At 39.0% G+C, this 16379-nt stretch overlaps 2 protein-coding genes across 2 annotated transcripts; both read right to left on the bottom strand.

Annotated features, from left to right (window-relative positions):
* Positions 1 to 6179: 6179 nt before the first annotated feature.
* On the bottom strand, positions 6180 to 7325 carry LOC126590696 (uncharacterized). The gene is made up of 2 exons (XM_050256190.1): positions 7036 to 7325; positions 6180 to 6857 (listed from the first exon to the last, which is right to left on the bottom strand). The coding sequence occupies exons 1-2, from the start codon at positions 7095 to 7097 to the stop codon at positions 6356 to 6358; spliced, it is 564 nt and encodes a 187-aa protein (XP_050112147.1). The 5' UTR covers positions 7098 to 7325; the 3' UTR covers positions 6180 to 6355.
* Positions 7326 to 7554: 229 nt separating this feature from the next.
* Positions 7555 to 12253, bottom strand: LOC126590690 (U-box domain-containing protein 44-like). The gene is made up of 5 exons (XM_050256182.1): positions 11709 to 12253; positions 10824 to 11621; positions 10198 to 10504; positions 9563 to 10027; positions 7555 to 8936 (listed from the first exon to the last, which is right to left on the bottom strand). The coding sequence occupies exons 1-5, from the start codon at positions 12159 to 12161 to the stop codon at positions 7831 to 7833; spliced, it is 3129 nt and encodes a 1042-aa protein (XP_050112139.1). The 5' UTR covers positions 12162 to 12253; the 3' UTR covers positions 7555 to 7830.
* Between the last annotated feature and the right edge of the window lie 4126 nt (positions 12254 to 16379).

The raw sequence follows: 16379 nt of genomic DNA, 5'->3' as shown, positions 1-16379 counted from the left end.
CTACTCGACGTCACGGACGTCGAGAAATTTTTAGAAAAATTTTTGGGCTTGTCACGCGCCCCCACGCACAGTGGGTGGCACGGACCTACGCGCCCCCACGTGAGTCTTCTTCCTCAGCCAGTCGCCAGACTGGTTTTTCCGGTGGCCGGATTCCGGCGAGTTTTAAAATTGCTTGTTCTCCTTCGTTTCTCAACCGTTTTCTTCGAATTTTATATCAAAATGAAGCCCTAAACATGTAGTTTCACGATGGACTAGTTTTAAGGTCTAAAATTCACTAGATTTTACCTGGGGAAGCACGATAGTTCGGAAATTTTGAGAACCTCCGTTCTCGGTCCTCCAACGTCCAAATATCACCAACGAAGTACCCCGAAGCTCGTGAGTATGTCCTTAAGCTCACTGTGAGCTTGAAATTCCCTGAAATGCAAGATTTCACGTGTGCATGAACAATGCACATTTTCGGGGTTAGGGTTTCACGACGATTCTGAGGGTTTCACTTCCTAAAACTAGTACCAATCAACTCAGAACATCAAGAGGGTGAAGAATCATACCTTATTTGCCTCAATCCACGAAGTTTTGGAGGGTTTTGGTGTTGTCCGTACGATCGAGGGTGAGAGAGAAAGTGAGAGAGTCGTGAGGGAGGAGAGAGAGAGACACGGGGAAGAGGGGAAGGAAAGGTGAGTCCGTGTGTGAGGGTGTGGTTCAACCAAAACAATCCCACTTCAATCCCTAACCACACAAATTCACAACTCAATTTTCTCCAAAAGTTTAGGGATGATAATTACTCCATAAAATATATACATATGTCAAACACGTACGTTAATACCCGTCAAGGGTATTTTCGTCATTTCACGCTCCCGATAAAAAAAAATTTCGGGACGGGCTGTGACAAAAACTTTCAAATATATTCAAAGTTTCACTTAAATAGACACAAGGACCCTTAATTTATATGAATAACTAATTATTGACTAAAAGACTTCTTATGCTATAATCTCTCACTAAAAATTTCTCCTTTTTATTTTCTTTTCTTTTCCAAACGAAGAACAAAAGTTTCTCTCAATTTTATTTCAATAAATAATTAAAGAAACCTTAGTACATCATTCAAATTCTCAGCAATAAGGACAATCCCCAGGTTGGAAAAATATAATATAGTCGACTTTGTTCCCTAAAGGCTTTTTTACATCTTTTAATCTACCCAATTAAGACATGGCAAAAATTTTCCAGGCTTATTCAATATAATTGAATAGTAAAAACTTTTCCATGCTTTTTTTCAGTATAATCTAATAGACATGAATGTGTTCTATTTGATTATCTTGAACAGGTGTGACATAACTTTTACAATCAACTACAAATGGAGGTTTGTTATGTACATTATTAGCTGGAAACATGAATCTTTGCACAAACAAGTTATTATAGAAATAGATAATTGCACGAACTGCTTTCATAGAATATTCTCAGTATGTGAAATGCATATATGAAACAATTACAATGGAAGACTCAGAGATTCCAAAGAGACTGCTTCATACTAAAGGAAAATTGAGACAAATAACGTTATTAAGATTGACAGTTCATTATTTAATAAATATTCAATCAAAGAAGAAACAACCAAAGCAAAGATAAAACATAGATGGGAAACAATGCAAAAAAATACAATCATCGTCGTTTAGGGTTGCACAAGTCTTTACCATTTCCTACTATTCACAGGTCACCACCATTTCTTAAGTCTAGGGTTTTGATTTTTTAGTTTGTTTGAATTTTAAATTTGAGGGTATTTGTGTCTTAAATAAGATTTTGTATATATTTGAAAGTTTTTATAAAAACTGACATTTTTTAAATTAAGGGTTAATTTTTTGCTATATTTGATAAATACCCATATTTTAAACTAGCCTGTAGAAAGAAGATATTTTGAGATTTAGAAAGACTTTAGAGAAAGATAATCTTTATCTTTATCTATATATAAAGAGAACACAAAAGGTGAATAATATTTTTGGTGTCACCAAGCTTCAACAAAAATATTTGGACAAAAATGCCCCCAAGACAAAAAACTTCAAAGACATCCCAAAATAATGCATCAAATAAGGCAGAGGTATTTTCATCATTTTAACAGTGTTTTTTTTTAATATTTAATTTTTTTGTGTTGTTTTTCTTAATTAGTACCTCACAATAGGCTAGCAAATTTCTCTATTTTTAAACATGTTCAAAACATCTTAAGAGACGTGTAATGCCAGTTATAAAAAAAATATTTCGCATGATGATAATAATGTGATTGAATTAGTTGTCAATTGATTGTTTTTTTTTTTTAACAAATGATATTATCTACACTAAAGAGGAGGGGGTGGGCTTAGCCTCACAATGGGTTAGCAATAATGTGATTCAATCAATTGTTCATTCAATATTATTTTCTCTATTTTTAAACATGTTCAAAACATCTTAAGATGCATGTAATGCCGGTTATAAAAATAGTATTTCGCACGCAGATAATAATGTGATTAAATTAGTTGTCAAATGATTGTTTTTTTTTTTAACAAATGATATTATCTACATTAAGGGAGAGGGAGTGAGCTTAGCCTCACAATGGGTTAGCAATAATGTGATTCAATAATAAAAGCTACTTTAATTGGTTTATGAGGGGTTTCTTCTAGCATGATCTAAGATTATTCATTTACTTCAAATATTTGACTTTTCTTTTGTCAATTTACGCATATAAATACATTTAAAATGTCACATCCCGGCCCAGGTCCACCACATCCCGGGCCCGTTCTACCACCGTAGCACGATATTGTCCGCTTTGGGCTTACCATTCCCTCACGGTTTTGTTTTTGGGAACTCACGAGCAACTTCCCAATGGGTCACCCATCCTGGGAGTGCTCTGGCCTCCTTCTCGCTTAACTTCGGAGTTCCTACGGAACCTGAAGCCAATGAGCACCCAAAATGCCTCGTGCTAAGTAGGGATAGGAATATGCATTTAAGGATCACTTCCCTAGGCGATGTGAGATGTTACAATCCACCCCCTTAGGGGCCCGACGTCTTCGTCAGCACACTTCAGGCCAGGGATTGGCTCTGATACTATTTGTCACATCCCAACTCGGGTCCACCACATCCCGGACCCGATCTACCACCGTAGCACGATATTGTCCACTTTGGGCTTACCATTCCCTCACGGTTTTGTTTTTAGGAACTCACGAGCAGCTTCCCAGTGGGTCACTCATCCTGTGAGTGACCTGGCCTCCTTCTCGCTTAACTTCGGAGTTCCTATGGAACCCAAAGCCAATGAGCTCCCAAAATGCCTCGTGCTAAGTAGGGATAAGAATATGCATTAAAGGATCACTTCCCTAGGCGATGTGAGATGTTACAATCCACTCCCTTAGGGGCCCGACGTCTTCGTTGGCACACTTCAGGCCAGGGATTGGCTCTGATACCATTTGTCACATCCCGGCTCGGGTCCACCACATCCCGGACCTGATCTACCACCGTAGCACGATATTGTCCACTTTGGGCTTACCATTCCCTCACGGTTTTGTTTTTAGGAACTAACGAGCAACTTCCCAGTGGGTCACCTATCCTGTGAGTGCTCTAACCTCCTTCTCGCTTAACTTCGGAGTTCCTATGGAAACCGAAGCCAATGAGCTCCCAAAAGGCCTGATGCTAGGTAGGGATAGGAATATGCATTTAAGGATCACTCCCCTGGGCAATGACCAATTGTCACATCCCGGGCCCATTCTACCACCGTAGCACGATATTGTTCGCTTTTCAGGCCCGGGATTGGCTCTGATACCATTTGTCACATCCCGACCTGGGTCCACCACATCCCGGGCCCATTCTACCACCGTAGCATGATATTGTCCACTTTGGGCTTACCATTCCCTTACGGTTTTGTTTTTGGGAACTCATGAGCAGCTTTCTAGTGGGTCACCCATCTTATGAGTGCTCTGGCCTCCTTCTCGCTTAACTTCGGAGTTCCTACGGAACCCGAAGCCAATGAGCTCCCAAAAAACCTGGTGCTAGGTAAGGATAGGAATATGCATTTAAGGATCACTCCCCTGGGCAATGACCAATTGTCACATCCCAGGCCCATTATACCACCGTAGCACGATATTGTCCGCTTTTCAGGCCAGGGATTGGCTCTGATACCATTTGTCACATCCCGGCCTGGGTCCACCACATCCCGGGCCCATTCTACCACCGTAGCATGATATTGTCCACTTTGGGCTTACCATTCCCTTACGGTTTTGTTTTTGGGAACTCACGAGCAGCTTCCTAGTGGGTCACCCATCTTATGAGTGCTCTGGCCTCCTTCTCGCTTAACTTCGGAGTTCCTACGGAACCTGAAACCAATTAGCTCCCAAAAAGCCTGGTGCTAGGTAAGGATAGGAATATGCATTTAAGGATCACTCCCCTGGGCAATGACCAATTGTCACATCCCGGGCCCATTCCACCACCGTAGCACTGCTTTGGGCTTACCATTCCCTCGCGGTTTTGTTTTTGGGAACTCACGAGCAACTTCCTAGTGGGTCACCTATCCTGGGAGTGCTCTTGCCTTTTTCTCGCTTAACTTCGGAGTTCCTACGAAACCTGAAGTCAGTGAGCTCTCAAAATGCCTCGTGCTAGGTAGGGATGTGAATATACATTTAAGGATCACTCTCCTGGGCGATGTGGGATGTTACATAAAACGTTTAAGTCGTGTGTAACACGCCGTGATTCAAAAAATGTTTTCTGTACGCGTGTGAGCGCATGCATGAAGGCTAATTATATATAAAGAGAATGGGAAAGGTGAATAGTGATTTGGTGTCACCATGCTTCAACAAAAATATTTGGACATAAATGCCCCCAAAACAAAAAACTTCAAAGGCATTCCAAAATAATACATCAAATAATGTAGGGGCATTTCTTTAATAACTTACTTTTTGGTGCTTTTTTTTTAATTAGTACCCCACAGTAAGCTAGTAATAATATGATTCAATTTCTTTATTTTTAAACATGTTCAAAACATCTTAAAAGGTGTGTAATGCCAGTTATAAAAAAGGTTTTTTCGCACGCAGATAATAATGTGATTAAATAAGTTATCAAATGATCGTTTTTTTTATTTTATAACAAACGATATTATTTATACTAAGGGGGAGGAGATGAGCTTAGCCTCACAATGGACTAGCAATAATGTGATTCAATCAGTTATTTATTAAATAGTATTTACTCTATTTTTAAACACGTTTAAAACATCTTAAGAGACGTGTAATGTCGGTTAAAAAAAATGTCTTTCGTGCACGGATAATAATGTGATTAAATTAATTGTCAAATGATTTTTTTAAATGAATGATATTATCTACACTAAAGGGAGAGTGTGGCTTAGATTCACACAATAAGTTAGCAATAATATGATTTAATCAATTGTTTATTAAATATTATTTCCTCTATTCTTAGGTTAACAATAATATGATTCAATCAATTGTTTATTAAATATTATTTTATCTATTCTTAATGTAAATTCTATAGAGACCGATTTTATTATGTAAATTCAACTGCTTTATTTGGTTTATGAGGGATTTCTTCTAGCATGATCTAAAATTATTCATTTACTTCAAATATTTGACTTTCCTTTTATCAATTTACACATATAAATACATTTAAAACATATAAGTCGCAAGTAACACGCCGTGATTCAAAAAATACGTACATGCATGAGCGCGTGCATGAAGGCTAGTAATTTAAAATGTGGAAGTTTGTTTATGTATTTCTTTAAATGGAATTCTCACTACTTGAATTTCTCCTTTTATGGTGGCCAAGTTTTTGTATGGTGGAAAATACCGACTTTTCAACAGAGGCGGCAAGCAAGCCTTGGCTTTTTCTTTTTAGTTGCTTTGTTGATTGGTTTTAGGAAAGTGTTAGGATCAGTCAAACGACGACCATGTGAGTTGAGGCAAGTACTAGGATCAATCGCAAATACTCATTTTAGCCGATCATGAATATTTACGCTTGTTTCAACGCGCATCTGCGTGATTGATCTTAGCGCACTTCTATGGACTTAGGAAGCTTTAATTTAATTTGAAGATGAAAAATCAAGCTTGAGATTCATTTACAAGATACGACTTGTTGACACCGGATAATGAAGATCAAAGAAAAACCACAAGTAAACACTAAAAAATAAACAACTCACCACTCTAAGGAATCCACCAAAGAGATAAAAGTTTATGGATAGGAAGAAAAAACACTCTTCACTAAATCAAGTTTAAAAGTAATTCTTATTTTCTAAATGATTTATTTCCATACATGAGTAGTGGTTTTAAATAGTTAGGCATGGAACAACTTTCTACCTTCCATGAAGAGGTTACTAAGCATAAACTTAATGAGAACATGAACCATATTAAATTACTAAGTAACAACCTTTAACATTCCAAATTCTATTCGGTGTCATACGCTTCCGCTGCACAATAACTCGTCCTTGAGTTTTGTTTAGTCTTCCTCGATCTTTCGTATGTCCAATTAACATTTTCCACGATAGCAAATTAAGCACCAAAATTTTCCAAATTTCTGAGCGGGTCCAAAGAGCAGAATGTTCCAAATGATTTTTGTCTTGCCACTTTCTCATGTTCCATGCACACCTTAATCTTTTCATGTTTGCAGCAACTGTATTTGCATAATCCGCTGAACATTTCCAGATTACTTCTCGATATTGATGACTTGGGATTGAGTAGAAATAATTCAAATCATTCTGAAAACTTCTATCCAAGGGTTTCCTTCTCATATCTCGAACAATGAAATCTTCCCAACAAGTGTCATGAATTCTACGGACGTCTACATTTTTTGCCTCATTATGTAGCTGTTCTTGGAACTCTTCAACCATTGTAATCACATCTTCATCACCACTGTAATAAAAATTTGACAAAGACTGAAAAACTTCTTGATCAACCACATCAACTGTACACTCATCATCACCATCATTATAGACAAAATTATAACGACATATATCACAACAAATTTCACGAGAACCACTTGGACAACGATCAAACTTTGGAGGAAGATTAAGATTTAGAAATTTGTCACCTACAAAAGGTTCTCCTCATCATCGGATCCATCATTCTCTGTCTCATGATGGGGATCATCATGTTCTAAAGGTTCGTAGCGCTCAAGACGTTGCTGGAGCTGCTGCACTTGTCTCCTTAGGTCATCCATCTAAATGTCACGCAGATCTCTCTCACAATGTGGTGAGTCCTGGCGAGCTTGTCGGCCTCCACGATGCCCATGCCTCCCAACCATGATCGAATAGAGCTCTGATAACCAATTTGACAACGGATAATGGAGATCAAAGAGAAGCCACAAGTGAACACTCAAAGATAAACAACACGTCACTCTAAGAAATCCACCAAAGAGATAAGAGTTTATGGATAGGAAGAAAAAACACACTTCACTAAACCAAGTTTAAAAGTAATTCTTAATTTCTAAATGATTTATTTCCATACATGAGTAGTGGTTTTATATAGTTAGGCATGGAACAACTTTCTTCCATGAAGAGGTTACTAAGCATAAACTTAATGAGAACAAGAACCATATTAAATTACTAAGTTATAACCTTTAACCTTCCAAATTCTATTCGGTGTCACTTGTAGGCCCAATGTAAAACACAATCCCCTTCTACTTTCTTACAAGTTACAACAATGAACGCAAAGACGGAGACTGTGAATACAACTATACAGAAATTTACGAGTTAAGAGAGGGGAACTGTTATTAGGACTCCAAAAATCTATATTTCAGATATTTTTGTAATGCTAATAACAGTTCCCTAAGAGAGACTTGGTAAAAACTAAAATTACAACAAAATTTCATCCATGTCGTCATAAACTACCCGCGCGTCCGACTTTGACGCGACGATATTCCACTAACCGCGGATAACTGCTTCAGATGTGTAAGAGCATCCTGAGCCTGTCTCTTGGTGTTCGAATTGCCGTGCTTGAAGGCTTCCACCAATGCCCAAACCAGAGCCTGGTTTAGTGAATGTCTATGGTTTTCGACTCTCAACACTTTCTCTATGATCCAAGTTGTTCGCTCTTGAAGCTCGCCCGGTCGAACTGCCATGAAAAGGGTAATCACAGCATTAATCACACCCAAATCTTCGAGCTGGTCAACTGCTCTTTTGAAGCTGCTAGAAGTTTCTAATACAAGAGTGGACAGTGCCTCCGCTGCAGCAATCTGAACACTGGTGTCCTCGTCGTTCAGTAGATCAATGAGGGGTTTGATGGAGTTGCTCTTTAGCAAGCACAACTGACTGTCTTCTTCACATGAAACATTGTGTATTGGACACCTTGGTAGTTCTACAGAAGAGCTTCCACACCTGAAGACCAAATACGAAAAGAATCCATGGGGATGTGGAGGTTCTGATTCCGCAGCAGCTAGGAATCTTCCATATTCCGACAAGTTTTTCAATCCAAGGGCAGCTAGTTGTCTCACTCTTGGGTTTGAAGGATAGATAAGATGATCTTGGAAAATAGTAATAAAGCTATGCTCTTTGAATGTGCCAAGAGTTTGCCGGTCAGGTTTCCTTGTGATGTGAAGTAAAAGACCAAGAAGACCTTCCAACATGTTTGATGCAGGTCGTGAAATCCTTCCGCTGGAGGCTTGGCGCTGGCTTTTAAGAGTAGTAACCGTCCATTTTACAAAACTAACTCCAAGAAGTGTTTTCACTTCATTTTCAGTAAGAGAAAGGTTCGCAAGTATGCATGCGGCATCAGATCTCTCACTATCTATTGATTGGTGGTCTAATAGTTTGTCTTGCAACAGGGGAATCCTTTTCGAAAGCCTTAGCTCGTTAGCTATATCTTCACCACACCTTTCTGAGAGTAGTCTTGTAAGCCTAAAAGCATGAATCCTGTGTTCAACTTCTGGGTGTTCAAGAAATGGTAAAATGGTTTTAATCCCTTCCCCAGATTTTATATGACGAGCCACCGACTCTGCAAACAAAAACAATAAAACATGGATCTCCTGTTAAAGTTTGCCAATTTGGCAATTGTCTTCCATGATTTGCTTACGAGAGATATTCTTATGCCAGAAACATCTAAAAATCACAACCAAAAATGTAAACAGAAACCATTTCTCATCAGATATTTTTCCCTGCAATGGATTGCATATTCCTGGACATTCTGGTTTTGCGATTTGAGATGTATTAATTAGCATCAGCAATCTCACACATGAATATATCAGCGGCACAAAACTTTAGGTTATTAACTTATTCTTGGAAAGCCAATTAAGGAGATCATCTTTGTTTTCATAATGTCATTGATGAAAAACCAATGCTCCGATAATATATTTGGCCCTTCTATATATACAATAACTAGCCATATTAGGATTCCGTTTGAACTGCATCAATTTCCTAAGGTAAAGAAAGCCACAATTTTCCTGATTCAACTTCCGGAAAAATAAAGCAAAATGGCTTAAAAGGCTTTAACTTACTGAGGAGTGAACATAAAACAAATGTAGGCAAGTTCAATTTATATAGGGTACTCATTAGAGATTGATATAACAAGATATGTATATATGAAAGCATGGCTCAATTATTACTTATGTGATGAAAACTTACGTGATGCCTGCGGGGACGATGCAATTCCATATAGGATGTGGAGAATAGAAATTTGACATTGAGGAGATGCAAGTGGTAAAGATCCCAAAAGACTATGAACGAATAATTCTGACTGCATGGAATGCCCTTCCTTGTCAGCATATGCCAATTCCCAGTGCCCTGAATTTGACACTATATTTGCAATTGTTGCTGCAGCCAATTCTTTGAGTTCCGGGGAAGTATCCTGGTTTATAAAAAGGATAGCTGCAAGAGAGGGAAGTACAGCAGAATCAACGAGGATGGTTGCATTGTCATCTAGACTTGACAAGTTGTACAATGCTTGCAAGCTTGCTGCTCTTCCTTCTGGCTTAGATAGCATCTCAACCAGTATTTTAGCACTTCGCCTAGCTATTTGTTCCTTGCTGCTATTTGTCAAGGTCATACTTCCCACCAAAGATGCCATTTCACTTTTGGCACCATCGGAACCTGTTGCCTTAAAGAGTTTAGATTTTATGCTAACATGTGAAAATAAATCACACCATACACTGCAGACCATTGTTTAAACTTGCAAAATTGAATTGAATTTCCAAATTAATGTAATCCATGACAATGTAATGATTTTCAGATTGAAAAACAAAAGCTAGTACAAGACAAACCTTCACAAAGTCGAGTAAGCAATGGTTCAAATCTCCCTGCCGCAGCCAAATGCTGAACATTATCCTCCACCTTCTCCATCCACCTTAGTACCTCCTCAGCCAATTTGGATAAACCAGGATGCTCGAGGTTTCCTGCCATACTTGAGAGAAGAACCAGAGCGCCTTTCTCTGATGCTATTTTAATGCAACAAGCTTCGTCACTAGAGAACTCAAGTAAAAGTTTCACAGCAGACTCTCTCTCTCTCTCCGAGCTCCCGGTAAGACTATGTATGGCCAATCTAGTGATACCCTCTTGAAGCATGATTTTCTAAAAATGTTTGACAAATTCTATCAGAAATTAATTAGTAAACATCTGAGACACCCACAAGGGCCAACTAGAAACAAATATCACTATACCATACAGTGAAAAAGAAATGGAAGTTCTACACTATCACGAGAAACTGCAATTTCAAACTTCAAATTCCAGACAGTGCAAAAACTTTACCATGAAGAGTGTAACTTGATCGAAAAATACAAAAACTTCAGCACAAGGGGTATAACTTGATTGAAAAATGCGAAAACTTGGGCATGAAGAGTATAACTTGATACAAAACCCGACTAAAACCGTGATAAAGTGATAAACCCACCTTGCTTTCTTCATCCTTGGCCATGCTAAGCAAAACCATTAGAGCTTTGCTCCTCAAATATGTCCCAATACTCTTGGAACTGTTCCTGAGCATCTTAACAATAAGAACAAGAATGCCACCATTCCTAACTCTATACCGACAATTCGGATACTCCTCCGAGATGTTATACACATTATCCAGCACTCCCTCCACACAATCCACCGCCGGAGGCTCTTTGCTCAGATGCTGAGCTGAAATTTTCACCACAATATCAACATTCCTATTCACCCACTCCTCTATAGCTCCGGACAATCCAATGTTCGGCTTCACCTCCAGCGACCCGAGAACTTGACCCGTGACCGGACAAGTCGGGTCACGCCCGTCTTCCAAACACCGCTCGAACCAGTAATTAATGGCGGTCCGCTCGTACGTCTGCGACGACTGGAGCACTACCGGGTCCCGCATCACCTCCTTCGTCAGCGGACAGAGAAAGTTCTTAAACGGCTGAATGTGAACGTCGTCTTCGAACTCCATTCCTTTCTTCCAAGCCGAGAAACTGGGACGCTGCACGGCCCAGTTGTTCAGAATCCTCTCCAACGACCACAGAATCCGCCGTTCCGACGCCAAATTGGACCCTGCGACGTCGTTTTTGAGAAGCGTGATCTGCTTGGAGAGCTCGTCGTGATTCTCAGCGTCGATCCCTAGCCCTCGGGCTAAGTCCATGATTATCGCGCTCTCCACTGCTTTGCTGGTCTTCGATTGAGTTGCTAATCCTTCTTTCTGCAGAGTGTGATGAACTCGTTCTTCCTTCTCCGAAACCTAAAATCCGATTAAAAACCCCCAATTTTAAAAATTCGCGTTCAAAAAATTGAATCGAAGATGAACTGAAGTGAGGTCACTACTTACTGTAAAGTGAGCTTGCTTCATGTCTCTGGAGAGATCAGCGATCTTCTTGCGAAGATCGGAGAGGTTGAGGTCCTGAACCGCAGCGTCGAGGAGGGCGAGCCAGCCGGAGATGGCGACTGTGCGGTCGCGGAGGGAGGAGCAGAGGGAGAGGCAGTTGATGAGGACGGATATTTTGCACTTGGTTCTGTAGAACGACAGAGTTTCGAGTGCGGAGGCGAGGTCGGCGGCGATGCCCTTGAGGGCGGTATGGACGGAGGGAGGGAGGGAGTCGAGCGATGGCGTGGCGCGGGTGAGGTGGGTGAGTGACAGCTGAAGGCGGTCAGAAAAGCCGGAGAAGCGGCGAGGGAGGTCGAAGGGAGAGTGGCGGTAGTGGTCGGCGCAGAGCTCGGCGAGCGAGGTGTTGATTGAGTCTAGCGCCGACGAGACGGAGGACGACGACGATGATGACGCCATTGCATTGCCGCGTTCGCCTGTCGGAGCTGGGGTTCTGGGGAAAGGTGCGAAAATCAAACTTTGAGCGTTGACTTGAAGCGGAGACTCGAGCGGCACACTGGCTTCAAAGATTCAATCTTCAAGTTCCAATCCGACGGTTATAATTAATTTAATATTTAAAAAAAATTGAAACACCTCCGTAGAAACGTTGCAGAGTTGAAGTTTCAACTGCCGCCGTACAGCGGTTAGAAAGAAAAAGGCGCCAAAGACCAAAGAGGAAACTGTTGGAAGTTATTAACAGTTGTATTATCTTAATAAAGTGTTATTCGCACTTCAAAAATCTTATTTTACACGTGTATTTTTCTTCTCAAATTTAAAAAGTTTGAAGTGTAAAATGAGATTTTTGAAGTGCCAATAACAATTTCCTTACCTTAATCACATATTACTACGCAAATTTAAGGTTGGACAAATTAGTTAGAGCAGTGGAGGCACGGATGGCTCGCTCATCCTCATTTTCTGTTGATCCATTTGTTTCATTTGGATCGTTTTCTTGGTCGTGGCGGCCTTGCATTGGGGGCGCGTCATCTGACTTGGTGGTAGCTGTTGATTTCTTTTTCATTTTTAGGGTTATTTTGTTTTTAGGAAAACTAATGAAAAGAGCTTGAAAACTTTAAGTTTTAACGATAAAGACAAAATAAAGGGTAAAATGAATAGTCCCATGTTTGACTTTTTAGTGTAAAAATATGATTTTTCATTAAAGTGAACAGTATCGCGGGCTTTTCATTAAAATTTCCTTTGTTTTTTCTTAGTTGGGTCCTTTTGGACTTTATGTTGTATTTGATTTTCCTTGATGGGGTTGTATTTACTATTTAGGTTGTGGACCACTTTTTGAGCTTTCATCTCCTTGTACTAGTCTTTTTATTTAATGAAAGTAACTTGGTTCGACTGAAAAAAGTTAGAGCAGTGTACTCTCGTTCTGCAATTTGTATTGCGTTTAAGGAGTGTGAGAGTAAAAAGATAATATAATAATACAGTCCTCTTTTGTTGACAAATACCTCAAATTATTTGAGGGTTCTTTGTATGGTTTAATATACATCGTATTTTAACGATTTAACCGTTCATTTTTTAAGATTTACTTTAAAGAGCATCTCTACAAAAATCACTCAAATATGAAATCGTCCATAATTTTGCAAAGTTTATTATGTGCAAAGAGTATTTCAGCAATCAAACTAATTTATATTCCGACTTCTGGTAGATAGTCTATACTTTAATTAAAAATGTCACATTTTTTGTTTATTCTCACTCCGATTCCTCCGTAACCTAATTTCTTCTTATTCCGATTTCAAACACATAATTATTAATTAACTGATCTACAAGCTCCTTGCAAACCTGAATCCTTTCATAATTATTTCAACATAATTATCCAAAGAAAATGCGAATCTATAGACATAATTGGATATCGATGTGCTAGTTATGGGCCATGAAGCCCAAATCTATTTGAGTTACGCAGAACGAACTGAGCCCAAGGGAGAAGCCCGTCTACGTTTCATATCAAGAAATAGCCGAAGATGGTGGTCATATTGCCAAGAGAATTGCGATGGAAACAAATCTCAGTACTGTTTCGAGTTGTAACTGTACGTACTTGTAAAGAACATCAACTGACACAGCAGTACGATAATACGATGTGATGACAATGCTGCAGTTCAAGAATGAAATCGAAAAGGAAACCGAATCACGTTCGTATTCGTATAAATAGACACAATATACGTCCTCGTTCGAAACCGGGAGGCACATGTTCTTAGAAATGCACACAAGTAGAGTGATATTAAGGGCAGCAACATACTGAACTAAACCAACTGATATGGCACAAAACATAGCAATCGTATCATTCCTCCATCATCTCTTATACTTTATATTCAACTTTCATTTGTTTATTTGTTTGTGGGAGCGGTTCAATCGCCTCTACCACCATTACCATCCATTGAATCCAACCGTTAACCATCACAGCACTCACCGCCGCCACATCATCATTGCGACCGCAGTTTGATCCCACTTCTGCCGCCAGCATCACCTAGTAGTAGTACTCATGCTACTAGGTATCTGCGCTTCCTTGCCAAATCTAGATTTTGCTTGTATCACGCCCAAACACTAATGTTGTAAGCCAGTTAATCAACACATAGAATCTGTTCCTCCAGCTTATGACTCGGGTTAAATACGCGCCACGCCAACTAAACCAACTAGAGAACCCGGCCATAGATATGCCATTACCCGCCTGCAAATAAATACGCTACAAAGATGAGTTATCTTAAGCTTAAAGTGCGAGAGCAGCGGCTTTGAAGTGGCTTGAAATTCACCTTGCTCCGTCTGAGGTCCATGAGAGCCCTGTATCTCCCAAGAGTCGCCATGCTTCCTAAATGCTTGTACACAAATGGTTCCTTGTATTTATAATCTCTTGCAGCGTTCGCACGCCCTCCACCAGCTTTACCAATTTTGTTCAGTAGATTGGCCAAATACTTTCCTTGCCTCTCTGCAACCTTCAAATATTTTAAACAGATGTGCATAAAGATTCAGCTGCCCTTTAGCTGCAGACCGAAACCTTATGATACGAAGAGATGTAAAGCAGACAAAGACAGATGATATTGAAATGAAAGATTTGTGTTGCAGAGGAGGAAGTGGAAAAATATAAACTGAAATTTTGGGGGCGAATATGTTCACCAGAAGGTACCAAAATTTATGAAAACTCATAAGCTTAGATTTGTTAGACGCTCCAGTAGTTGAGAGGAGGAACAGACTCATTCCATTGGAAACAAATTTAAGCATCACCTTCCACCAGGAGATTTTGGAAGCAGCAAGGAGTAAGGTGATGGACCAACACCGGTAGACCATACCAAAAGACCATAAGGAACCTCTGTGCCATCATTAAGAATTATTTTCTTATCCTTGACATCCTTAACGATCCCACGGACAAGACGAACTCCTGACTGAGAGAAACAATCAAATGAGCAATGAACATACCCAGAAATTAGTGGGAATAAACTTTAGCAATCAACAACTGTAGTTTGTGGGAAGAATTACCAAATAATAAATCAATCAAACTTTTTACCAAATAATAACAACACAGAAGCTAATTAATTAATTCACATTTTTCACTACAGAAAAGCAAAAGTTCAATCAAGTAAGAACTACCCATTGCCAAATTTTTACCCAGAAGATTCAAACTTTTACCCACAAAGTCACTAAACCAGTAAATCTAAAACTACCCAGGTCACCATTTACTATCCAAGAACAAAAAAAATAAAAATATCAATATACCATACTGTGGAAAAGAAATGGAAGTTCTACACTATCAAAAGAAACTACAATTTCAAACATCAAATTTTCCACACAGAGCAAAAACTTCGGCATGCAGAGTGTAACTTGATTGAAAAATTCAAAAAATTCAGCATGAGGGGTATAACTTGATTGAAAAATGCAAAAACTTCAGCATGAGGAGTATAACTTGACAAAAATGTTGACGTGGCTTAACCGTGATTGCATAAATAGGAGAGGATGGGAGTGTATGGTAAGTGGGAGGGCAGAGAAGCCAGGTCCGTTTTCCGAACCTAAATTTCATGACTTAAGATATATTAATTATTGCGGAAAGATTTTAACCCTTATTTTTTCAGCAGGGATTTTTTTTGTACCTTTGAGTTATATTATCTTAATTTTAATGAATGTTTAAACCTAAGTTTAATTTCTGACAAAATTTTCAAAACCGAACCAACCAAACTTCAATATACACTAACCAACCAAATTTTTATACACACATCAAATTTTTTTTTTTTGTTTGACTATTGAATTTAAATTTCAGTCGTTTGGATCTTCTTTTTAACAGTTCGATTTGACAAAACTAATATTGAAGAATCCCACAAGGGGATTAATTTATAAGGAAACTAATGAAAATGACTTGAAAACTTTGAGTTTTAACGATAATGACAAAATAAAGGATAAAGTGAATAGTACTATGATTGAATTTTTAATGTAAAAATGTAGTTTTGCAATAAAATAAACAGTACGAGAGATTTTCGTTAAAGTTCTCTAATTTATATTCCTACATATGTTAGATAGTCTAAGGACATAATTGACCATCAATGTGCTAGTTATGGGCCAAGAAGCCCAAATGTATTTGAGTTAAGCAAGAGGAAATGAGCCCAAATTCTCCAAAGGCCCAAATAATATTATCCCCTACCTACCAGTAGA

This window comes from Malus sylvestris, chromosome 11 (assembly GCF_916048215.2).
Source record: "Malus sylvestris chromosome 11, drMalSylv7.2, whole genome shotgun sequence".
Classification (NCBI taxonomy): Eukaryota; Viridiplantae; Streptophyta; class Magnoliopsida; order Rosales; family Rosaceae; genus Malus; species Malus sylvestris.
Note: the sequence above shows the minus strand (reverse complement) of the source record. Positions and strands in the feature narration are given on the sequence as shown.